A 25,336-nucleotide genomic window follows, 5' to 3' on the forward strand; every position below is an offset into this window, starting at 1 on the left:
GCAGCAAGAATTGAGGGCACCCTCTAAGATCAATTGGATGGCAGCCTCTAACCACCAGCCAGAAACACCTACAGTCCTTACTCAGACAACCATAAGAAAACAAATTCTATCAACTACTTGAATGTGCTCAACAGTGGGTTTTCCCCAGTTGAGCCTCCAGATGAAAATATAGCCCGATTGGCACCTTGATTGCAGCCGTGTAAAGCCTTGAGCAGAGGCATCCAACTAAGCCATGCCTCAGCTCCGGATCCTTGAAAGCTGACAGCTAGTAACGGTGTGCTGTTTTAAGTCACTAGATTTGTGGTGGATCCAAAGCAACAGAAAATTAATAACCCCTGGATTGTTGCATGGGAAATGGAAGAGAAAAAGTCAAGTTCAAATTTCAGCCGCTAGAGAGAGAGAGGGAGGGAGAAGTATTCATTTGTTGTTCCATTTAAATATGTATTCATTGGTTGGGTCTTGTATTGGCACTGCCTGAGGATCAAACCCACAACCTTGGCATATTGGGACAACACTCTAACCAACTGAGCTACCTGTCCAGGGCAGAAGGATGACTTTAATAATAGAGTAAATATCTTGTTTTAGTTAGATCAGTGTTGGCACATACTAAGTGCTAAATATTACTTGTCGAACTCAAAAGAGAGAAGTCTTCTATAGCTTGAAAGCAAGAGGGAACATCATATCTAGTCAGTGAGTATCACCCTGCTTATGGATGCCCTACAAGGATTCCATCATTTCAACTCTCCGTGAAATAGCTTAAGTCCTGCCCTCTGGTCTGAGTCCACAAATTGAAATAGTAGAGAGCCAATCTTTAAGAAGCTTGAAAGTCAGAAGCAGGAAGAAAAGGCAGAGGCTGACAACCAAAATGATAAAGTGCGACACATTTTGAAATAAACAAGGCAGATAGAATTATATATCAGCAATTCCTTCTTAAAAATCAGAGATTCGGCATGAAGACAGTTCTTTTTCATCATTTTAAAGGGAAAGATTATATACTGTTATTCAATCCAAACTCCCACCCAATTTCCTAAAATGTAATTAAAAGGTAGTAAACTATCTACATACAAGTAGTAAATCAACAGGTTCTAAAAGTCTTAAAATATTGCAATTGCTTGCTCACCAAATAATCACAATCCTTGTGAACAGATGCTTTGTCTGCAGTTTGTGACTGCAGCTGGAGTCAGCACCGCCAGGGGGTGCACTTCCCTTTTACTGTACAGCAGGCCTTTCAAAATTCCCAGTGATTCTGAGGGTCTATCAGTTCTGCTTACAATTTAAATATTGACTTGTCCCACACTTTTTTATCTTTTTTTTTTAATAATTTTATTTTTTTAATGGGGTGATATCAATAAATCAGGATACATATATTCAAAGATAACAAGTCCAGGTTATCTTGTCGTTCAATTATGTTGCATACCCATCACCCAAAGTCAGATTGTCCTCTGTCACCTTCTATCTTGTTTTCTTTGTGCCCCTCCCCCTCCCCCTTTCCCTCTCCCATTCCCCCCACCCCCGTAACCACCACACTCTTATCAATGTCTCTTAGTTTCACTTTTATGTCCCACCTACGTATGGAATAATGCAGTTCCTGGTTTTTTCTGATTTACTTATTTCACTTCGTATCATGTTATCAAGATCCCACCATTTTGCTGTAAATGTTCCGATGTCATCATTTCTTATGGCTGAGTAGTATTCCATAGTGTATATGTGCCACATCTTCTTTATCCAGTCATCTATTGATGGGCTTTTTGGTTGTTTCCATGTCCTGGCCACTGTGAACAATGCTGCAATAAACATGGGGCTGCATGTGTCTTTACGTATCAATGTTTCTGAGTTTTGGGGTATATACCCAGTAGAGGGATTGCTGGGTCATAAGGTAGTTCTATTTTCAGTTTTTTGAGGAACCACCATACTTTCTTCCATAATGGTTGTACTACTTTACATTCCCACCAACAGTGTATGAGGGTTCCTTTTTCTCCACATGCTCTCCAACATTTGCTATTACCTGTCTTGATAATAATAGCTAATCGAACAGGTGTGAGGTGGTATCTCATTGCAGTTTTGATTTGCATTTCTCTAATAGCTAAAGAAGATGAGCATCTTTTCATATATCTGTTGGCCATTTGTATTTCTTCCTGGGAGAAGTGTCTGTTCGTATCCTCTTCCCATTTTTTTATTGGATTGTTTGTTTGTTTGTTGTTGAGTTTTATGAGTTCTTTGTATATTTTGGATATTAGGCCCTTATCTGAGCTGTTGTTTGAAAATATCATTTCCCATTTAGTTGGCTTTCTGTTTATTTTATTATCAGTTTCTCTTGCTGAGCAAAAACTTCTTAGTCTGATGTAGTCCCATTCATTAATTTTTGCCTTCACTTCTCTTGCCTGTGGAGTCAAATTCATAAAATGCTCTTTAAAACCCAGGTCCATGAGTTGAGAAGCCTATGTCTTCTTCTATGTACTTAATTGTTTCAGGTCTTATGTTTAGATCTTTGATCCATTTTGAGTTAATTTTTGTACAGGGGGAGAGACTGTAGTCCAGTTTCATTCTTTTGCATGTGGCTTTCCAGTTTTCCCAGCACCATTTATTGAAGAGGCTTTCTTTTCTCCATTGTGTGTTGTTGGCCCCTTTATCAAAAATTATTTGACTATATACATGTGGTTTTATTTCTAGACTTTCTATTCTGTTCCATTGGTCTGAGTGTCTATTTTTCTGCCAATACCATGCTGTTTTGATTGTCGTGGCCCTATAATAGAGTTTGAAGTCAGGTATTGTAATGCCCCCAGCTTCATTCTTTTTCTTTAGGATTGCTTTGGCTATTCGGGGTTTTTTATAGTTTCATATAAATCTGATGATTTTTTGCTCTATTTCTTTAAAAAATGTCATTGGAAGTTTGATGGGAATTGCATTAAATTTGTATATTGCTTTGGGTAATATAGCCATCTTGATTATATTTATTCTTCCTAGCCAAGAACAAGATATATTCTTCCATCTCATTATATCTTTTTCGATTTCCCTTAACAATGGTTTATAGTTTTCATTATGTAAGTCCTTTAAATTCTTTGTTATGTTTATTCCTAAGTATTTTATTTTTTTTGTTGCAATCATGAAGGGGATTATTCTTTTGAGTTCATTCTCAATTGTTTCATTGTTGGCATATAGAAAGGCTATTGACTTCTGTATGTTAATTTTGTATCCTGCGACCTTACTGTATTGGCTTATTGTTTCTAGTAGTCTTTTTGTGGATTCTTTGGGGTTTTCAATGTATAGGATCATATCATCTGCAAAAAGTGATACCTTTACTTCTTCTTTTCCGATATGGATGCCTTTTATTTCTTTGTCTTGTCTGATTGCTCTGGCTAGAACCTCTAGTACCACATTAAATAAGAGTGGAGAGAGTGGACAACCCTGTCTTGTTCCTGATTTAAGGGGGAAAGCCTTCAGTTTAGTGCCATTTAATATGATGTTAGCTGATGGTTTATCATATATGGCCTTTATCATGTTGAGATATTTTTCTTCTATACCCATTTTGTTGAGAATCTTAAACATAAAATTGTGTTGTATTTTATCGAAAGCCTTTTCTGCATCTATTGATAAGATCATGTGGTTTTTGTTCTTTGTTTTGTTGATATGGTGTATTATGTTAACCGTTTTACGTATGTTGAACCATCCTTGAGATTCTGGGATGAATCCCACTTGATCATGATGTATTATTTTTTTAATATGTTGTTGTATTCGATTTGCTAGTATTTTGTTTAGTATTTTAGCATCTGTATTCATTAGAGATATTGGTCTGTAGTTTTCTTTTTTTGTGCCATCCTTGCCTGGTTTTGGTATGAGGGTTATGTTGGCCTCATAAAATGTGTTTGGAAGTATTGCTTCTTCTTCAATTTTTTGGAAGACTTTGAGTAGAATAGGAACCAAGTCTTCTTTGAATGTTTGATAAAATTCGCTAGTATAGCCATCAGGCCCTGGACTTTTATTTTTGGGGAGGTTTTTAATGGTTTTTTCTATTTCTTCTCTACTGATAGGTCTGTTTAGGCTTTCTGCTTCTTCTTGACTCAGTCTAGGAAGGTTGTATTGTTCTAGGAATTTATCCATTTCTTCTAGGTTGTTGAATTTAGTGGCATAAAGTTTTTCATAGTATTCTACAATAATTCTTTGTATACCTATGGTGTCCGTGGTGATTTCCCCTCTTTCATTTTGGATTTTGTTTATATGAGTTCTTTCTCTTTTTTCCTTGGTAAGTCTTGCCAAGGGTTTGTCAATTTTGTTGATCTTTTCAAAGAACCAGCTCCTTGTTCTATTAATTTTTTCTATAGTTTTTCTGTTCTCTAATTCATTTATTTCTGCTCTGATTTTTATTATCTCCTTTCTTCGGCTGCTTTTGGGTTTTCTTTGTTCTTCTTTTTCTAGTTCCTTAAGGTGGGAAGTTAAGTGGTTCACTTGGGCTCTCTCTTGTTTGTTCATATAGGCCTGAAGTGATATGAACTTCCCTCTTATCACTGCTTTTGCTGCATCCCATAGATTCTGATATTTCGTATTGTCATTTTCATTAGTCTGTATATATCTTTTGATCTCTGCACTTATTTCTTCTTTGACCCATTCATTTTTTAAAAGTATGTTGTTTAGTTTCCACATTTTTGTGGGATTTTTTTTCCTCTTTTTTGCAGTTGAATTCTAGTTTCAAGGCTTTATGATCAGAAATATGCTTGGTACAACTTCGATTTTTCTGCATTTGCTGATGTTGTTTTTGTGGCCCAACATATGGTCAATTCTTGAGAATGATCCATGTACACTGGAGAAAAATGTATACTCAGTCACTTTGGGATGAAATGTCCTGTAGATGTCTATCATATCCAGGTGCTCTAGTGTTTTGTTTAAGGCCACTATGTCTTTGTTGATTCTCTGTTTGGATGACCGATCTAGAGCCGTCAGCGGTGTATTGAGGTCTCCAAGTATGATTGTATTTTTGTCAGTTTTTGTTTTAAGATCAATAAGTAGCTGTCTTATATATTTTGGTGCTCCTTGGTTTGGTCCATATATATTAAGAATTGTTATGTCTTCTTGATTCAGTGTCCCCTTAGCCATTATGAAATGGCCATTTACGTCTCTGAGTACTTTTCCTTCTTGTAGTCAGCATTATCCGATATGAGTATTGCTACACCTGCTTTTTTTTTGGATGTTATTTGCTTGGAGTATTGTTTTCCAGCCTTTCACTTTGATTTGTTTTTATCCTTGTTACTTAGATGAGTTTCCTGTAGGCAGCATACAGTTGGATTTTCTTTTTTAATCCATTCTGCTACTCTGTGCCTTTTTATTGGTGAGTTTAATCCGTTTACATTTAGTGTAATTATTGATACTTGTGAGTTCCCTATTGCCATTTTATATCTTGCTTTCTGTTAGTTTTGTGTCTTGTTTGATCCTTCTCTTTCGTTTTTCTATCTTTTGTTTTTATTTGGTTGTATTCCATACATCTTTCCTCTGTTGCTATCTCTTTTATCTTATGTGCTTCTGTGGTGGTTTTTTCAATGGTGGTTACCTTTGAGTAATGAAAAGGGTCCCTACCCTGTTCATTGTAGTGAACTATTTTGTGAGTACTTTTGCACTCCATCGTCCTTTGCTACTGTTAATCTCCATCTTCTCCCCCTCTTTCTTTTTGTTGTTGTCACAGTTTAAATTTGGTTTTATTGTGTTCTTCTTGGAGCTTTTACTTGTGGCTCTGTTTTTTTTTTGTTCTTTGTATCTGATTGGAGAACCCCCTTTAGTAATTCCTGGAGTGGGGGTTTTCTGATGATAAATTCCCTCATCTTTTCTGTATCTGTGAATGTTTTTATTTCTCCTTCATATTTGAAGGATAGCTTTGATGGGTATAGTATTCATGGCTGAAAGTTCCTCTCTTTCAGTACTTTAAATATTGGGGTCCACTCTCTTCTAGCTTGTAGAGTTTCTGCTGAGAAATCTGATGATAATCTAATGGGCCTTCCTTTATATGTTGTATTCTTCTTTTCCCTGGCTGCCTTGAGAATTTTTTCTTTGCTGTTGGTTTGTGTCAATTTCATTATGATATGCCTTGGAGTAGGTTTGTTGGGTTTAAGAAAACTCGGAGTTCTGTTTGCTTCTTGAACTTGAGGCTTTAGTTCTTTCCACAGGCTTGGGAAGTTCTCATCTATTATTTGTTTGAGTATGTTCTCCATTCCATTTTCTCTCTCTTCTCCCTCTGATATACCTATTATTCTTATGTTATTCTTTTTGATGGAGTCAGATAATTCTTGTAGGGCTATGTCATTTTTTTAAATTTTTGAGTCTCTTTCTTCTTCTCCCTGTTGTGCCTCAAGTTGCTTGTCTTCTATTTCACTAATCCTCTCTTCTATCTGATCTGTTCTATTAGCTAAGCTTGTTACTTCATTTTTCAGCTCGTGAATTGAGTTTTTCATCTCTGTTTGATTTGTTTTTATAGTTTCAATTTCCTTGGACATATATTCTTTGTGTTCATTGAGTTGTTTTCTGAGCTCCCTAAATTGCCTTTCTGTGTTTTTTTGTATATCTCGGAGGATTTTTAGGATTTCTATCTTGAATTCTCTGTCATTTAGCTCCAAGTTTTCCAATATATTAAATTTTTTCTCCATAGATTTTTTCCTCATCTAGCTGTGTTACCTCTCTTTCTTTTGTATCCATGATATTCGATTTTCTCTTCCTTAATGGCATCTGAGGGTGGTTTTGTTGATAGTATTAATGAGATTTAATAAAGAATAAAAAGTTAAAAAATAAAAAATCAAAAAGAGTTGTTTTTTAAAAAAATTAATAATGAAATAAAGAAAAATAAAATAAAATAAAAATTAAAAAAAAAGAAATTATTGCCTGACCAGGTGGTGGCGCAGTGGATAGAGCATCGGACTGAGATGTGGAAGGACCCAAGTTCGAGACCCCAAGGTCGCCAGCTTGAGCGCGGGCTCATCTGGCTTGAGCAAAGAGCTCACCAGCTTAGACCCAAGGTCGCTGGCTCCAGCAGGGGGTTACTCGGTCTGCTGAAGGCCCGTGGTCAAGGCACATGTGAGAAAGCAATCAATGAACAACTAAGAAGTCACAACGTGCAACGAGAAACTAATGATTGATGCTTCTCATCTCTCTCTGTTCCTGTCTGTCCCTGTCTATCTCTGTCTCTGTAAAAAAACAACAACAACAACAACAAAAAAAAGGAAATTATTCCCCCCCTCCTTTTTTTCTCTTCTCTCCTCTCCCCTCTTTCTTGAGAAAATCTTGTGGTGAACTGTGAATTATAATGAACAATGCCTGTAATGGAGGGGCCTGAATTGGGGAAAAGTAATAAAGGGGCAAAAAAAAAGAAAAAAAAAAGAAAAAAGAAGGGGATATGGACCCACTAAAAGCAAATAAGAAAAAAATTTGGGTCAAGAATAAAATGATTTGCTTTTAGGTGTTGGTTGTCTAAGAGTTATGATGAGAGGAATAAGAGGAAAACAGAAAAATGGGGGAACAAATTAAAAAATTGCTATTGTATTTAGTGGAACAAGAACTAGATAAAATGGAGAGCCAGGGATGGGAGCACTGCTAGTGAGTTAAAAAGGTGAAGTAAAAAAAACCCAAAATGCCACAAACATAAGTTTGAGTCCCAGATAAGATAATTTGTTTGTTATTGAGGTTTGAATGAGAGGAGATGTAAAGGAGAAAGGAAGAAACTAATATAGAGGGAGAAAAGAAAGAGAGAGAGAGAAAAAGAGGGAACCACTAAAAGAAGAAAAAAGAAAAAAGAGGAGAGAGAGAGAGAGAGAGAGAGAGAGAGTTAAGGGTTTTGGAGTGCAACCCTCATAGAGAGAAAGGAAGAGGAGAGAAAAGATAATGGGAGATGTAACACTTATGGGTAGTGTAGTTCAAGGAGAGGAGAGAGTAAGACCAGCAGAGAGTTAATCGGCCAAATTGGAGGAGGAAAAAAGATATCAAGAATGAAGATAAGAGAAACAAATGAACAAATATAATAAAATGGGATAGGTTATAAAGTCTGCAGATTATTCTTGATTTTGAGAGGTTATCTTCTTGCTTTTTCTTTTCTCTCCCTCTTCCTGGTCGGTGACTCTGTACCCCAGGTTCTGCCCCTTTGGCACGCTCAGGTAGAGGTTTGCAGTTGATAAGTCTCTATGGCAATGTCATGTATTGTGCTTTAGTCTCGTTGGCAGTCGAGGCTCATTAGCATTTATAGGCTCTGACAGTGAGAGAGTCCGTGTTCCTGGAGCCTTTCTCCTAGTCTTTCCTTCCTCAATTAGTAGCCTGATAATCCAGCTATGGAGTTTCTGCTGCCTCTGCCTAGATAGTAAGAGGCTCAAAGAGCTGGCAACTCCCCACTCTATTTCCACTCAGCACAGGGCTCTGGGTAAGGCTCAGTCAGTCAGAGCTGCTAGCATAATCAGGCAGGGTTTCTGCCCGCTCAAAGACCTCTGGCTCTGCCACTCTGTCTGGTAACACAGGCAGGTGCCCACTTCTGGGGCGCTTGGAGGAAACTCTCGCTCACTATCTGCGCGCACAGACCAGGATATCAGGCCAGCAGTCTCACGCTCTGAGTGAAACCCCCAACCGCATGGAAAAGTTGCAGCGTTGGAATTGGCTCTCACTCCTTCCCCGTGCGCGGCTTTTGCAAGGCGCTGGGACGGCCCGAGATTCCGCTTTGGCCCACACAAAGGCCCCTGACTCTGCCCCTCTGTGCGATAACACGGGCGTACACTGCCGAGGCACTCGGGGGAATCTCTAGTTCACTACCTGCGCGCACAGACCAGGATATGAGGCTGGGCGCGTTTCCCTCTGAGTGCAACCCACACCAGCACGGAAAATTTCCACCGTTGGAATTAGTTCTTGCTCCCTCCTGTGCGTGGCTTTCCCAGGGCGCTAGGGCTGCCCAGAGATTCTGCTTTCGGCCCACAGAAAGACCTCTGACTCTGCCTCTCTGTGGGGTAACACGGGCATCCACTCCCGGGGCTTAGGAAGAAATCTCTCACCCACTAACTGCACGTGCACCGACCAGGAGATCGGGTAAAATGGCTGCCCCGCTTGTCTTTCTTTGTTTGGGTTTGGCACGAGTGTTAGCTTGTATTGCCCGGGTTGCCACAGGATCAATTTTTCCTTGGCTTGGATCTCCGTGCCACAGCCTGGTTCGGCCATTTGTGCCGCGGCCTGGATCTATTCACCCCCTTTGCCCGCCTCAGTTTCTATATTGACAGTTACCAGAGAAAGCCGCCCTGTTTAGGTTAGTGAGGAAGGCGGAGCATTTCTTACTCCCTTTTTTCTTCGGGGTTTGGTTATATATTTAGCCAATTTTTCACTCGACCATACCTTCGGGTGTATTGCGAAGCATCTGGAGGCTCCAAGGATAGGTTTTTCTGTTTCTGGTTGAAGATCTTGTTGAGTTTTGGGGGAGATTTATCGGTATTGCTTCCTACCCCGCCATTACTCTGACGTCATCTGCACTTTTTTATCTTAATGTTGCATTGCACTTTAGGCACAGAAATTAAAATTTACCTGAATAAACATTGGCAGAAAAATGTTGGGTTGAGAAATGCATACCTTCTCTGATGTTTGGATGTGAAAGACAAGGAGGCATTCTACCAAAAAAAATTAACAGTCTGCGATTATTTCTATACCTCAACTTGGAATGATTTTGTCAACCCCCACCCATCCACCCCCAGGGAGTAAATTTGGCATATCTGTAGACAATTTTGATTGTCACAATTGGCGATGTGCTGCTAGTATCTAACGAGGCTAGAGATGCTGCCACCAAACATCCTTCAATGCGCAGGGTTCCCCACAGCAAAGTATTGTCAAGCCCTCCCCCTCCGCCCCCCTCCCCACTCCGCACCGCCTCTCCAGCAGTGCTGAGGTGAGGAACTCTGCTGTGCATGGTTGCCACAAACTAGAAAATATTCAAGATGATATATATATCTCTGAAGCTGGAAACGGGGAGAGACAGTCAGACAGACTCCTGCATGCGCCCGACTGGGATCCACCCGGCATGCCCACCAGGGGCGACGCTCTGCCCACCAGGGGGAGATGCTCTGCCCCTTCGGGGCGTTGCTCTGTTGCGATCAGAGCCACTCTAGCACCTGGGGTAGAGGCCAAGGAGCCATCCCCAGCGCCCAGGCCATCTTTGCTCCAATGGAGCCTCGGCTACGGGAAGGGAAGAGAGAGACAGAGAGGAAGGAGAGGGGGAGGGGTGGAGAAGCAGATGGGCACTTCTCCTGTGTGCCCTGGCCGGGAATCGAACCCGGGACTTCTGCATGCCAGGCAGACGCTCTACCACTGAGCCAACCGGCCAGGGCCTCAAGATGATATTTGTGTATATATTTTTTGATTGTCTAAAATCATTTTGCCTTTATGATTTAGTAATTAAAAATCATAACAAATGGAGGATTAACGTAGAAAGAAAAATTCCAAAGAGACACTTTGTATTGTTTTTTTGTTTGTTTTGTTTTGTTTTTTACAGGGACAAAGATAGAGAGTCAGAGAGGGATAGATAAGGACAGACAGACAGGAACAGAGAGAGATGAGAAGCATCAATCATCAGTTTTTTGTTGTGACACCTTAGTTGTTCATGGATTGCTTTCTCATATGTGCCTTGACCGCGGGCCTTCAGCAGACCGAGTAACCCCTTGCTCAAGCCAGCGACCTTGGGTCCAAGCTTTTTTATTTTTTGCTCAAGCCAGATGAGCCTGTGCTCAAGCTGGCGACCTCGGGGTCTCAAACCTGGGTCCTTCCATATCTCAGTCCAACGCTCTATCCACTGTGCCGCCGCCTGGTCAGGCTTGTATTGTCTTAATTGTATCTGTACAATTTAAACCAGGAAGGCCTGGAGTAGAATTCGTTTTACTGGTCTTTCTGCGAGCTAAAATGAGCTCTACTAAAGTGGCAACTACATCTAGGCCTATACCTTCTTCATGATTGATTCTTATACTACAGAGGAATACGGTTAAACAATACACGAGACAATTCATTAACTATGCGGGGAACCTCCTTCCAGAAGAGGACAGAAGCATGGTTAATAGAAATGGTACAGATTTTGGAGACAGAAAATTAAGTTTTATTCCTCTCCTTGTCCCTTTGTTTGTGACCTTGGGAATGTACCCTTTTTATACCTCAGTTTCAGCACTGTAGAATTGTTTTAAGAAATTTAATACATGTTAAAAAAGCTTCTGCAATGCTCAGAGCATAGTGGATATGCTATACATCTTAGTTCCGTTACATACTGACAGGGAAGTAAGTCTTCTGGGTAACTGGACTCTTCACCAGGAAGATAGGGAGCAGGACATGCTCTAGAATTCTAAGACTCTATGACTCAATGACTGTGATTCTGTGGTTCTATAGTACTGAGCAGGGTAATCACTATGAGATGGAGGGAGGACCATGATTGTGGCTGCAATGTTCACTCACTCATTCTTTTAATAGAGTTTTGCCATTGAATCATGGTGTCATCATCCGAGGTCAAAAGATCGACCCATGTCATCACTGTACCACCAAGTGAAACTGTATTGACTGCATTTCCCTATGGACCGCACAGTTCTCTGCTCGATTTCCTCAAGGGAGAGCCAAGAGTCCTGGGGGTGAGTCTTCCCCCACCCATGGGTCCTCTGGGACTGGGGAAAAGAAGTTATTTCTCCATGTATGTCTGTAGAGATGCTTTTCAGGAAGGGACTGAACTCCCTCCCCCCATTGTGTCCCCATCTTTCAACTAAAGTGAATCCTCCTTGGTTAATCATAAATATTTTAAAGTCATTTGCTTGTCCAGATAAGCCCACTAGGTTACTCTCCGCTCTAGTCAGGCCATTGCCTGAAGAGATGAGACAACCTCACTCCAGCTTCTCTGCTCTGCATCAGCCAACATCATAAACTTTCAGCGAGCGGGGCTGAGCCACAGTCCCCAAAGCATCCAGTAAATGTGGGTAGCAACAGTGTGCCGGTGCTACTGAAGGGCCAATAGTCAAGTGAATCGTTTGTAGTCTCTGTCCTCAGGAAGTGTCAAGTCTACGGGTAGAGTCAGACATCTACTCAAATTTGTCTGACACAAGATAAATTAGTAACACCAAGGAGTGTAGCAGGTACTGATGGATGACAGTAAAGGATTTGAACCTGAAGGACCCAGGCAAGCACAATGAGGAGAGAGACAATGGGCCTCCTGAAAATCTGAGAGTGGTTGGTCAGTGGAAAGAGAAAGGCATTCAGACAGAGGGAAGGGTGACTGAAGCTTAGAAAGAAGCCCAAGTGACCTGGGTGACCCAGTCCAAAGACGCTGGCACCCTTGTGACCTCATGTACCCATTTCTCTCCTCACAGACTCTCCAAATCCTGCTTGCCTTGATCATCGTGAGTGTTGGGAGTATATTTGCATTTAATTACTTCATTTTCTCCCAAAGATTTCCACTTGTTTTCTACACAGGATATCCATTCTGGGGAGCATTTATTGTGAGTACTGTCAGGAGAATTAGAGAACTTACTACAGAGACCAATCTGTGCTGCCTCAAGTCCTGGGATAATGAATATGGTCCTCAGGGAGACCAGTCCCTTCCACGATGAGAGAGGTGACTCCATTTTGTCACTGCACTACCATCAGCACAGTAATAACTACTCTTCGATGTGCAGTGTTTTGTAGACATGTGTGGAGAGTGAGGCATTGGCTCCTTTCTACCAGTCTGCGAGATGAGATGGGAAAATATTCTGCTTTTCCTTTTGCTACCAAGGAAACTGAGTTTGAGAGGAGTTAATAATTTAAGCATATCTAGCTAGCACTCACAGAATCACAGGCTCTCATAGCTTTAGGAAAAACTTAAGATGATTATTATGGTTCAATCCCCTTGTTATCCCAAAAGACAATTTTATCAGAGTCGCTCATCTAGTCAGTTACGGAGCCTAAATAAAACTCTGAGTATAGTGCTACTTCCGTCCAATCTCCACAGCCTTGGTTTCTATTCTCACGTCACAATATTTAAGGGTAGATTTATTACAATTTCCCCCACTAAAACATGCAGTCCAAGAGGACAAGAATATTGTCTTAGTTGTTGTTACATTCTCAGGACCTAGACTCATGCAAATGCACAGTAGGCAAGAATGAATAAATCATTCAGTGAACAAATGGATGGAATGAAAAATAAATGGGACTATTGTCTCTGTTAAAATCCCTGCTCTCTTTAGAGGAACACAAATATCCCATGCCTTTTCTGTAATCTGAATTTCAAAGATAATTAGTAGAGTTTTCATCTCTAAATATAAATAATATAATATTAAATATAATTTTTCTTTTTTTTTATTAAGTGAGAGGTGAGGAGGCAGAGAGACAGACTGCCACTTGCACCCACCAAGCTCCCTACCGAGCAATGCTCTGCCCATCTGGAATTGCTCCTCCACTGCTTGGCAACTGAGCTATTTTTAGTGCCTGAGGCAAAACCTTGGAGCTATCTTCAGCACCTGAGGCCAACTTGTTCAAACCATTTGAGCCATGGCTGCAGGAGGGTGTGGAGGAAGAAAAGACAGAGAGAGAGAGAGAAGGAGAGAGAGAGAAGTGAGAGAGGGAGAGATGGAGAAGCAGATGGAACATCCACATGCCAGGCCGATGTTCTACCACTGAGCAAACCAGCCAGGGCCAGTATTTATAGTCTTCAGCAGCATTGGTTTATTTCATCCTACACAGTGGCTGTCTGATTCTCTCAGTGATCTGAATAGTTCCGCTGTGATTTTTTACCTCCTGCTGCTGTCAGTGGTAATAATAAGTATTCTCAATGTGGAGTTTTATGCAGTTGAGCCTTCCATTCCCTGCTCCAGACCAGCACTGATAGGGAAAACCAATCACCTTCAGCAGTTCACACACTCATTTATTCACATCTCAATGGGAATGATCGTGCTTGGAGTGCTGCAGAGATAACCAAGGATCAATACCACTTTCTTGTGGTTTCCTGCACTGGTATGAGAGCTACTTAAATGAATATCACCTTTCCCCCCACTACTGGCTGGGGCATTTATGGACTATAGTGAGTCTCCTGTATTTTATTAACAGGATGATCATTCATTTCCCATCAGACAACAATATAAGTTCTTGGGCTTTAGGAGATCTTTGTGCTTACTGGTTGAACACAGTTATGGAATCACCTTTCCTGATTAGAAATTTCTGCATTGTGTATTATTTTCTTGGCCATATTTCCAAAGCATGGATTAGCACTGCTAGAGAGATGAGTAATTTCACAGGCCTCTTGATACTGCGAGTGGCCTCTTTAACCTCTTATTACTCTACCGTGTCTGGTTTTGTGCAGCCTTTCTCCTGGTGACTTGGTGCAGCTCGTGGATACCCTTCAGCACTTAGGTCCCAGAAGCTCACCTGTCCCTTTGTCAACCACCATTTGCAGAAGAGTCACACAAATGCTTTCCCCAAATTTTAAAAAGCAACCTGCACCCCATCATGAGACCTGATGTTGCTTTCTCAGTAGTCTCCTTCGGGAAGGCAGGAAGGCTTCAGTCACAGCCAGCCAGGTGGCCATGCCACCATTAGACAACCATTTCAGGGGAGTGTTTGAATCTTTTAAATATGACACAGAAACTGGCTTTCTACCAAGAAGCCATGCTGCTATGAACGGGAGAGTAATGTCTTCATCATCCCCAGCAGAATCTAAGAAATTAAATTTTCCAAGAGAAACTACTTTTTCAGACCCCCCCCCAAATTTGCCAAATGCCTTGGCCTTCACTGTCACCATTAGTTAAGACATCACTGATTTCCCTCAAAATTACCTGCACCTGCTATTGCAAGTCCCCTTAGGTCCCCGTTCGGCTCTAGTGTAATGAATCGAATGGCTGGAATATTTGATGTTAACACCTGCCATGGGCCACCTCAAAGATCTCAGCTAATAAACAAAAAGGGGGGCCAATATTATAGACTTCTGCTTCTGATCAGCCAATGAATGAATTTTCTAATCTTCCATGTACTATTAGTGCTGAGGGCAAGACAATGAGACAGCCCTGCGTGATTTTTTCATGGATTCAGAGTAAATGTAAACAGAATAAGAATTTCTTGTTAAAAGGGTGTCAATAAAATGGTTTTTGTTTTGTTTTTTGTTTCCCAGTAAGCACCCAGAGGCCTCCAGTCAGGCTGGGTTTTTTTTTTTTTCAGATCTGCAAATGCATATTGGGAAGGTCCGTCTCATTTAGTAGCGGCCTCATTTACAGAAGATAGATTTGGAGTTGTTCAGACTACACTACCAGCAATTCTTACTACTTTGTTGACACTGCAAGAGGCAGTTGACAAGTACTTCAAGTTACCTCATGTTTCCAGTAAACTACCTTGTATTTCAGGAATCCTTGTGTACACTTATTTATTTTTTTAGCAAGAGAGAGAGAGATAATGAAGCAGAGAGAGGGACGGATAGGGATAGACAAACAGGAAGGGAGAGAGATGAGAAGCATCGATTTGTTGCGGCACCTTAGTTGTTCATTGATTGCTTTCCCATATGTGCCTTGACTGGGGGCTCCAGCAGAGCGAGTGACCGCTTGCTCAGTCCAGTGACCTTGGACTTCATGCCAGCGACCCTGCACTCAAGCCAGCGACCTCGGCCTTTTGAACCTGGGTCCTCTGCATCCCAGGTTGATGCTCTATCCACTGCATCACCACCTGGTCAGGTTTTTATGGACACTTATTATTATAAAACATTCAGATTTGCATTTAGAGCATCACTAAAATCTGCCATTTATTGAATGACCACTACATTTGGTGACCATCTGAATGCTGTGCATGCATCTTCAGAATATCAGAAAAGACTTCAACAGTTCTTGGAGTTCAAAAAATAGTTAAATAGCCTGACCAGGCGGTGGCGCGGCAGATAAAGCGTAGGACTGGGATGCAGAGGACCCAGGTCGCCAGCTTGAGCGAGCTCATCTGGTTTGAGCAAAGCTCACCAGCTTAGACCCAAGGTCGCTGGCTTGAGCAAGGGATTACTCGGTCTGCTATAGCCCCACGGTCAAGGCACATATGAGAAAGCAATCAATGAACAACTAAGGTGCAGCAACAAAAAACTGATGAGTGATTCTTCTCATCTCTCTGCGTTCCTGTCTATCCCTCTCTCTGACTCTCACTCTATCTCTGTAAAAAATAAAATAAAATAAATTAAAAAAAATTAAATAGCCTGACCTGTGGTGGCACAGTGGATAAAGCGTCGACCTGGAAATGCTGAGGTCGCCAGTTCGAAACCCTGGGCTTGCCTAGTCAAGGCACATATGGGAGTTGATGCTTCCAGCTCCTCCCCCCCTTCTCTCTTTCTGTCTCTCCCTCTCCTCTCTAAAAAAAAAAAAAAAAAAAGAATAAATAAAAATTAAAAAAATAGTTAAATAATATAAACTATTTATTATATATTTATTATACTGCTGATACAAGTACAGATGGGACAGGAAATGTTTAGCAGTCTTGGATCAGAAGAAAATGAACTAATTAGATGCTTCCCTTGTCATGGTGGTTGCTTTGAAAAATAAATTTTAATGGGAAAAATCATGGAAAGAAATTCTCAGCAGAATAACTGGAAATGGCTTATTGTGTGTGTGTGGGGGGGATAATAAAAATCTATATGCAATTTCAAAAATGAAAAAAAAACAATGTGGCTGAGATCATTACACTAGACCCCAACCCCCGTATCAGCAGCCTTCCCAGAGTTCTGCCCTGAGAAGGTCTCCTTTTTGGAGCCCAGCTGGGCCAAACATCTGAGTGGCATCCTTTGGACATTAAAGAGGGACCTGCCTCTGCCAGCTGACCCTGGCAGAGAGGTCTCGGTCTGTGCTGAGCGCAGCCAGCACGGTATTTCTTACCCCAGTGCCGCCCTCCTCCGCCGACGCTCAGGCGGAGCGAGGAGGAGGCTCAGGAGAACCACACGCATGTAGATCAATCACAGTGCAGCCTAGGAAGGAAATTCTATTGTACGGTGGTCAAATCCCTCGCTTGTTAACGTTTGTTTCTTTTCCTCTTAAAAGTTTATGGTTACAGGATCTCTCACAGGACTCAACAAGAAAGAAAAATGTCTGGTAAGTCACTTTCGTGACTTCTGTGTCATTTAATATCTTCTACTTGCTTTATCTCCTCTTTGTGTATAAAGGCTCGAGTAATCTAGAATCTCCCAGAAAAAAATCTTTCCATGTCAAATTTACAGTTCAAGTCATTCCTGTTTGTCAGTGTCCCCCTGAGCCCTGTGTCCTTCCACCGTTCCCATTTCCCTCGTCATCTAAACTGAAAGAGTGGCTTCTCGAAAACCCTCCTCCATTCCTCTAACTCGGCAGGGTTCAACCGTTGTGCCTCAAGAAGTTTTTAAACATGCCACACCTGACTATTTAGTCAGGAGCACTAAGCTTTCTTCCCGTAGATTGTCAAATTAAAAAAAAAAATGAGAACAATCAACACAACAATAACTGTCCAGTGTGAATGAGTCAAAATTATACCTTTTTTTTCCCAAATTGGCAAAAAAAATATATTTTTTGGTGTGCTGCAGAATTTTAGTAGTTTATGTGCTCTATGAGATTAAGAGAATGTTGAAAATCACTGCTCTACCTCAGTGGTTCTTAATCAGGAGCAATCTTGCCGCCCCCGCCCCAACTCCACACACCTGCCCCAACTCCACACACCTGCCCCTTTGACAAGGTCCCAGCACATTCTGAGCCGTCACAACGGAGGAGGGGAGCACTACTGACATCTAGTGGTTAGACACACCGGGAATATTTCTAAACACCCTAAAATGTAAAGGACAGTCCCCAAACCAATGACAAAAAATGATCCGGCCCCAAATGTCTATAGTGCGGAGGCTGAGAAGCCCTGCTCTCGCCACCAGCAGCCCCAGGACCCCAGCAGCCCCTCCTCCAGCACCACCAGTAACAGCGGAGGCTTTTCCTTGGGGCCTGGCCACGCCCTGGAGGGAGGAGTCACGGCACTGATGCCTGATCATTCTAGGACTGAATCAACGTGACCGCTCTTTGCTGCATCAACTCGAAGGGAAAAAACACCTACTTCAATGGGTGATTCTGAGCATTTTAAAAGATATTACATATAAAAGGCATGATGATACTGAAATGTATTCCCTTCTAACCAGTTTAATTTTTTTTTTTTAAGGCCCTGGAGATGTGGGCCTTCTCTCAAACCCATTTTAAATCTGTTTCTATGGCCCTCTGCCAAATTCCCTCCATAAGTAGCTGCAAGCCATAGAAAACTCTAAAACTCCAGTAGGGGATGAATGCCCCAGTCCCTCTCCACCTGTGAACATAAATTGAGACAATGGAGATGAAGCCCCAGATGCTGTACTTTTCTGCACTGACGCCCTTTCTAATCTAAGGACTATCCTAAGGATAAGATGAACTACCCTTGACTCACTGAGAGCTTGGCAGGTACAGGCAGGCAGGATGTCAAGAGGGCAGAAAAATTAAACTGGGCATCAGAAGTTCGGGCTTGCCACCCAGCTCTTCTGCCAAACTGCGGGATTGTTTGCAATCACTTGATCCAGGAGCCCAGTTTGTCGGCCGGTGTGGGGATAACAAGTGATTGGCCTGCACCACAAAACTGTACTGAGGATTAGATGAGACTAAGGCTGGGCATGAGATTTGTAAACTGTGAAGCACAAGACACACGAGAGAGTGCTGCTTTCAAGACTCTAGCCCATTCAACATCCCACGGGAGCCCAAGCGGAGCCTTGAAAGAGCAAAGGACTGAGGACTGAGAGAGCTGGCCCATCCAACTGCCCCTGAGCGGTTTCTACCGAGATGCCTGCTTGTAGTAAGGACCTGTGTTTGGGGTGAACATTAAGGCATAGGGCTACTTCCAAGTCCTGCCATACTAAGACACAAACTGCTCCTGGCCTGGACGGGACAGGCTGTGCCCATGCATCACTGCTTTCCCACAGCATTCCCATTACATCACAGTATAGTAAACGCCTGCCAAATGGAGATGGGAGGTTTTTCTTTGTTTTTCCTTTAAAGGTCAATAGCATTGCTGAGGGTAGGCATGCAGAAGATATTCCCCTTTCCGCGAAGGAATTCATATATACCAAAAAAGGGGAGGGGGATGAGTAAAGGCAATTTGATGGGGAAATACAAACGTCCACCTTCCACAATGGAGCACTAAAATCAAGAAAGGAAATCTTTAAATCCCAGTCCAAATTTGCTATCATCTGTAAATTGTGCCAGTGATTTGGTGGGCTGGTTGAACCCCCCTGGGGAATGGTAAAGCCACAAGAAGGCGGGACCTTTGTCTGCCCTCTTTATCTTTGTGTCCCAGGATCCAAATGCTGTATCTGACACCTAGTCAGATATTTATTCAAGTAGATGAATAAATGGATACTGCCCTAAAATTAGGTGACAACACTCTCATTTTTAAAAGTAGCAATTGAGATTCCCAGAGATTCCCTATCTTGTATGAGGGCCTAGTTCACTAGGACTCAAAAGCAAGTCTGACTATAAAGTTAAAAGACTTTCTAAAACCCTATTTTGCTTATTGATTTGTGAAAGGTGGTGTCCCAAGATAAAATGAACATTTTCTTAAGCATGAACCACCACGCACCCCTTCTGTACCCGTTCTCTTTCTTGGTTTCCTGGCTCACTTTAAAGCGGTTTGTCCTCTGACTCTGACAAATCAAAATGTAATCTATCAAAGCTTTCCAGCATACGGATGAGGGAGCAGTTCATCCTGGGAGGGGCATCTGGAAAGATAAATGCACCAAGAATCTCTTAGAAGGTATTTTTGCTTTGGCTTGGCTTTTAATTTATTTTATTATATCTTAAACATTTTTCCAGGGGCAAGGTGTCACAACCATGAATGTGATCAGTTCCTTGGTTGCGGTGGCTGGGATCACGTTGACCCTTACTAGCTTTCAACATCAGGACCAGTATTGCCAGCTGCCGTCCTTCGAGGGAATATGTGTTATAGGCAGAATCCTTTTCAATGTAAGTGCTCTTGTTCTTACGAAGCATCTGTGTCATCTTATCAGAGCTCTAGTCGTGATACATCGATTCATTCATTTTGATTTCAATACTTGATGTTGCGTTTGCATTTGAACTGACTGTTGAGAAGCCAGTTGTGATGCGTGAGCCACAGTGTCTGGATTTGAAATCCTGACTTTGTCACTTAGTAAGCTTGTAACCTTGGCCTACCATTTTGTCTTCTCCGAGCCTCAGTTGTCCTCATGTGGAAATTGAAGAAAAGTAGAATACCTACCTCACTGGGTTGTTGAGAGGATTCCTTACATTAGAATACTGCCCAGTACAGTGTAAACAGTCAATAGATTTTAGCTATTACCATCAGGGTTGTCATGGATTGAATTAAATTTTAACTTTTCAGCATTAATAAGGAACAGAATGATCTAAAAATTTTACTCAATACTATAAACAAAATACAGTGGGGGGGTTTAAGACACTTAATAAAGTATTTTAATAATCTTAGAAGATAAATCATTTTATATAAATGTAGGAATTTTATTCATTAAAGCTGATGAGATGTATCTTTACCAGAAAATATAATTGTACACATACTATGTATTTATCTAAAAAATACTCAATGAGATTATTTTTACACAAGTTAATAAATCCTGCAGGCCTTTCCCTCCAGTTCCCCAAGCAAACCCTGGGGTTTCACTCTCTGTCTACCAGCCACATTTTGATGGCTTTGGTCCTAGAATGTCAATGAATTTGACCCATTTGAATGGAAGTAAAGTGGAATAATGGGAAATTGTCTCCCTTCAATGAAGAAGAAAAGGAAGAAGAGCTATCAGTCACTCAATATGACATCTTATTTAATCCTCACAGTCATACATTAAAGTGAGTTAAGGATGTTCCCATATGTTCTGAGATAGACTCATAAAAGGTTACTAAGGAAAGCCAGAAATCAATATAAGGGACAAAATCTTGTCCTAATGAGACCAAGAATATTATATGACATTATAATCTTTACTCTTTTCCAAGTGGCCAGGAAGCTACTACTATGTGTTACTTTAGTATAAATATAAACCAGGAAGAAATTATATACTGAAAGGGTTACATTTCCATGTAAATGAAACCTTGCCATCTACTTCCTGCCCCACACAGTTGTGTACTACAGGATTAGTTCCTGTGTACAGAATCACAGAGAGTTTATTCTGAGACCTTCCTTGTATAGCTCCATGATTCCTTGCTATAACTCACACGTCATAAACTGAAAAAGGGCTTTAGACATTTCTTGGACTGACCTCTGTTCCAAAGACCATCCATTGTCTACAATTTAGCCAAAGTCATCACTTCAAAAGGTAAATCTGAGGACATTATTAAACACAGAATTAAGATCCTGATTTTAAAAGGCTTGTAAGGCCCTCTAGAACCTATCCTGCCTACCTTCTTGACATTATTCCAGGTCTTTATCTTTATCCCTCCATTCTCCTACTACTTTATTTTTTTAAGCGCGAGAGAGGTACAGACAGGGACAAGTAGACAGGAAGGGAGAGAGATGAGAAGCATCAGCCCATAGTTACAGCACCTTAGTTGTTCATTGATTGCTTTCTCATATGCACCTTGACTGGTAGCTCCAGCAGAACCAGTGACCCCTTGCTCAAGCCAGTGACAATGGCATCATGTCTATGATTCCATGCTCAAGCCAGCAATCCCACACTCAAGCTGGTGAGCCCACATTTAAGTTGGATGAGCCTGTGCTCAAGTCAGTAACCTGGGGGCTTGAACCTGGGTCCTTAGCATCTCAGGCTGATGCTCTATGCACTGTGCCACCGCCTCATCAGGATCCTACCACTTCCTGAAGTTCTTTAATGTATCAAGTACTCACTGACTCAGAACCATAAGACCAACTTTTTCTTGCTTCAAATGTTCCCCAGCTGAGTGACTATCCTATTCCACCTATTTAATTAACTCTTCCTTATTCTTTAATTTCAGTTTAAACATCACTTTTTAAAGGTGGTCCTTCCTGATTGTACCTCTACCCCCCCAGTGCAGACCTGGTCAGATCCCCCATGATAGTCATGCACAACTCACAATAATGTTTCAGAGCACATAACACCATTTGGTTAAGTAAATAATGGCCTAATTATCTCATACTGTCTGCCTTGCTTCCTATAATAGAAGTTTCACAACAGCCCAAATCAGGTGTCTCTTGTTCAGCAGCTGAAGCCAGCAAATTTACTGTAAGCACTTCATACCTATTAGTTTACCGACAAATGGGATCTACCCAAGCGTATGAATATGTTTCAGAAAAATCAAGATTCAGATAGACCCAGGGTCTTGTTTGAGGCTACGTGTAACCTTGAACCCAGTTGCACCCAGGTTTTTCTGTCTCCAGGGTCTAAGTTTTTTGGATACCAGTTATTTTACTCTGCTTCTTGATCTAAACGTTACCTTAAAGCAGAATGTGCAAAATGGCAATCTGTGGACTATATTCACCCTGAAGATATGTTCTAGTCTGTTTACACAAGTAAATAAATAACTGGAAAATTTCACATTAAAAATATGTATATCAGGCTTCCTTACTACACAAAAAAGACCAGGCATCACGGGGCTCATATTATCACATGGTAACTATTGTGTGGAACTGTATAATGGATGAATCCTAGAAATACTTTGACTCTCTACCATCTCCCATCCTCATTTAAGATGACCACCTGGTCCCTATGGGCATTGTAGTTTGTTTCCCCTGCTTAGTAGGCAGACATAGGCTGAAAATTGTTTGATTACTGATGGCTTCAGATCTAAAATACGGGTTTTGCTTTACTTGATCATACAGTGTAAGTGGTCTTTAGCATTCATCCCAAATGCCATTTACTGATCCTCATTTTTTTTTTGCAGGGAATTTTGTCAGTCTTACTGATAATCAGCATAGCAGAACTCAGCATCTCTGTGACTATAGCCTCCTTTAGAAGCAAGTGTTGGACCAAGTCAAATGAGGTATGTCCAATGTTGTTATGAGAACAGATTCCCATTGGGCCATTCTGATGTGATGTCTACTGAACAATATTTTCAGATGCTGAACTAAATCTTTTAAGTTTAGAAAGGTCTCAAGGAGGTACAAGCTTAAAATTGAAGGCCTGCTACATTCTTTGAGATATCACATCTAATTATCTTTGACCTCCAGCATCTAGTTCATCTAGTAGGTGATCAATCATAAATAAATTAATAACAACTGGATAATTTAAACTATCTTAGAAGCTTTATAACATTATAAAGAGAAGACTTCTAGACTATCTTAATCAAATTTCCCCATTTTCGTATTTAGGATAATAGAGGATAATGGCTTGTCCAAAAGGAAATCAGTGAGTTCATGGTAAAGGCAGTACTGATATTTGTTTTCTTGTTCTTCATGTAATTGTTATTTTCTATCTACCGTTTTAAGGCAGAGATGAAAATAATTTGGGAATACGAGAAGAAAAAAATCAAAGATGAATGTTATATTAATGTTTCCCCACCCTTTTGTTTTATAGATTGTGTTTTTCTTGCCTTTGGATGTTACCCAAAAGAGTGAACTAGCTATGCCAGAACACAATGCAGTGATACAATTTGACCTTCAAGAAGAGTCTTCCAGTAATTACTCAAGAAGAAACATACAACCTGTTTTCTTTGGAGGCTATACTTTTTTCAAGTTAAAAGCTTCAAAAAGTCCTTTAACCATCCATCGTTCAGAGAAAAGAGGCAGTAATGTTTTCGACACATGTTCTTTATCTGGGTCAGATGAACAACAGAAAAATATGCCTCCCCCTTTAAAACATGAGAAAAAGGATGAGCTGAAACCTTTGTCTTCCATATTAGTGAAAAGGCCCTTAGAAGATGTCACACACACTGACCAAATAAATAGTGAAGATCTACTATTTGCTATTGAACAATCCCCAAAAATGCAAACCCAATCACTGCAGGCTGAAACCTTGCCATTCCAAATTATTCCGCCCCGTTCTGTAAAACTTCTTCAAGAATTACCACCCTCTGACTCACTGTCTCAAACTCTGTCAGTACAAACTCTGCTTTCTGAAGCTCCAGCATCTAATGTAACACAGCCTTATGACCTGATAGACCAAGAGTTGACATACCAAGACACACATTCCCAAGATAAACTATTGCAAGATATGTTTCCCCAAGCACAAGTTCTGCCAACACAAGTCATGCAATTTGAAACCCAATCATTACATGCAATGCCGGCCCCTAATGTACAACACTTAAAACAGCAATCCCTGGATCTTCAACCTCAAGACCAGCAATTTACACAAATATCATATCAAGACCTTCAATCAGAAGTCAATCTACTGAGCCAAGAATGGAAATATGAGAAAAAAATCAAGAAATCCTTAAAGCGGCGTTCCTTTGAAAAGCATAGCAAAGACTTGCAATCCCCAAGGAGGAAATCACTAGACTTGCAAATTCAAGGCCAGAAATCCCCAAGGAAGAGATCCCTAGACCAGCGTATCAAAGGCTGGTTATCCCCAAGGAAGCGCTCCATAGATAAACAAGTCAAAGTTAAGCAACTCTCAGATCAGAAAGATGAAAATCAGTTGACTCAAGAAAAGCAATTACTAAAGCAACAATTCCAAAATAAGCAAGATGAAGACCAGCAGGGAAAAGAGGAAGAATCCCCCAAGGAACAGATCCAAAACCAACAAACTAAAGATCCTTGGGTACAAGAGGAGCCGTCCTCAGAGCAGCTAAACCAACATCTTCAATCTCAAATCCAGAAACCCCAAGCCTGGCAAACCCAAGATCTATTAGACAAAGAATTCCTAAAGAAAAAAATTCTAAATAAAGAAGCCCAAATTGTGCATGCCATACCTCCACATCACCTTGATCAGCAATTAGAAGACGTCCCACTTCCAGACAGTCGGGATCAAAACAAGAAGCAAAAAGACCTTCGATCCACAGGTATCCAAAATGAAGATATGCAAATAGACACTTTACCAAAAAAAGACATCAAACTAACGGACATGAAAAGTCTATGCCAAAACAGAACTGACCTGCAGTCAGCAGAAGACATGAAGCCAGATTTTCATCATTCCTCCTGCCAAAGCTCAGTATATGATGCATCTTCCTCCTATTATCTGTCTAATGTAGGTTCAGAACAAGATGTGCAACAAAACACTTCAATTAGTTCCACTTCATACAGAGAAGATCCAACTGTAACCACATGTTATCCAAAGGATCAACAGCCATCTGAAGACTCTGACTAACTTGCAGAACCTACCCAAATACACACTGTTCCCAATTATGGAACCAAATGAGGGGAAAACAATATAATCACCTCCAACCTATATTCTCAAATGTTGTTGCTACTTTATTTATGCAACAGAAGATGAAGGGCATCCAGCACACTCAAAGGATTTGTCCTTAAATCC

General features: G+C 41.0%; 1 protein-coding gene, 1 non-coding gene and 1 pseudogene across 2 annotated transcripts; 2 read left to right on the forward strand and 1 right to left on the reverse strand.

Moving 5' to 3' along the window:
* Positions 1-10,243: 10,243 nt before the first annotated feature.
* Positions 10,244-10,319, reverse strand: TRNAA-GGC (transfer RNA alanine (anticodon GGC)). Its single transcript has one exon. It is a non-coding gene; the product is annotated as a tRNA-Ala (tRNA).
* Positions 10,320-11,459: 1,140 nt separating this feature from the next.
* Positions 11,460-25,171, forward strand: MS4A14 (membrane spanning 4-domains A14). Its single transcript, XM_066252848.1, has 6 exons — positions 11,460-11,597; positions 12,327-12,455; positions 16,989-17,039; positions 19,788-19,937; positions 22,812-22,910; positions 23,444-25,171. Exons 1-6 carry the CDS (start codon positions 11,460-11,462, stop codon positions 25,169-25,171), a joined length of 2,295 nt encoding a protein of 764 aa, XP_066108945.1.
* LOC136327536 (nucleoporin NDC1 pseudogene) lies at positions 12,526-15,818 on the forward strand (annotated as a pseudogene).
* Positions 25,172-25,336: the final 165 nt, after the last annotated feature.

This window comes from Saccopteryx bilineata, chromosome 1 (assembly GCF_036850765.1).
Source record: "Saccopteryx bilineata isolate mSacBil1 chromosome 1, mSacBil1_pri_phased_curated, whole genome shotgun sequence".
Lineage (NCBI taxonomy): Eukaryota > Metazoa > Chordata > Mammalia > Chiroptera > Emballonuridae > Saccopteryx > Saccopteryx bilineata.

Coding starts and splice junctions, on each gene's coding strand:
- MS4A14 (XM_066252848.1), top strand. CDS start 11,460: ATGGTGTCATCATCCGAGGTCAAAAGATCGACCCATGTCATCACTGTA. Junction 19,938..22,811: donor TAGGCAGAATCCTTTTCAAT/GTAAGTGCTCTT, acceptor TTTTTTTTGCAG/GGAATTTTGTCAGTCTTACT. Junction 22,911..23,443: donor GTTGGACCAAGTCAAATGAG/GTATGTCCAATG, acceptor TTTGTTTTATAG/ATTGTGTTTTTCTTGCCTTT.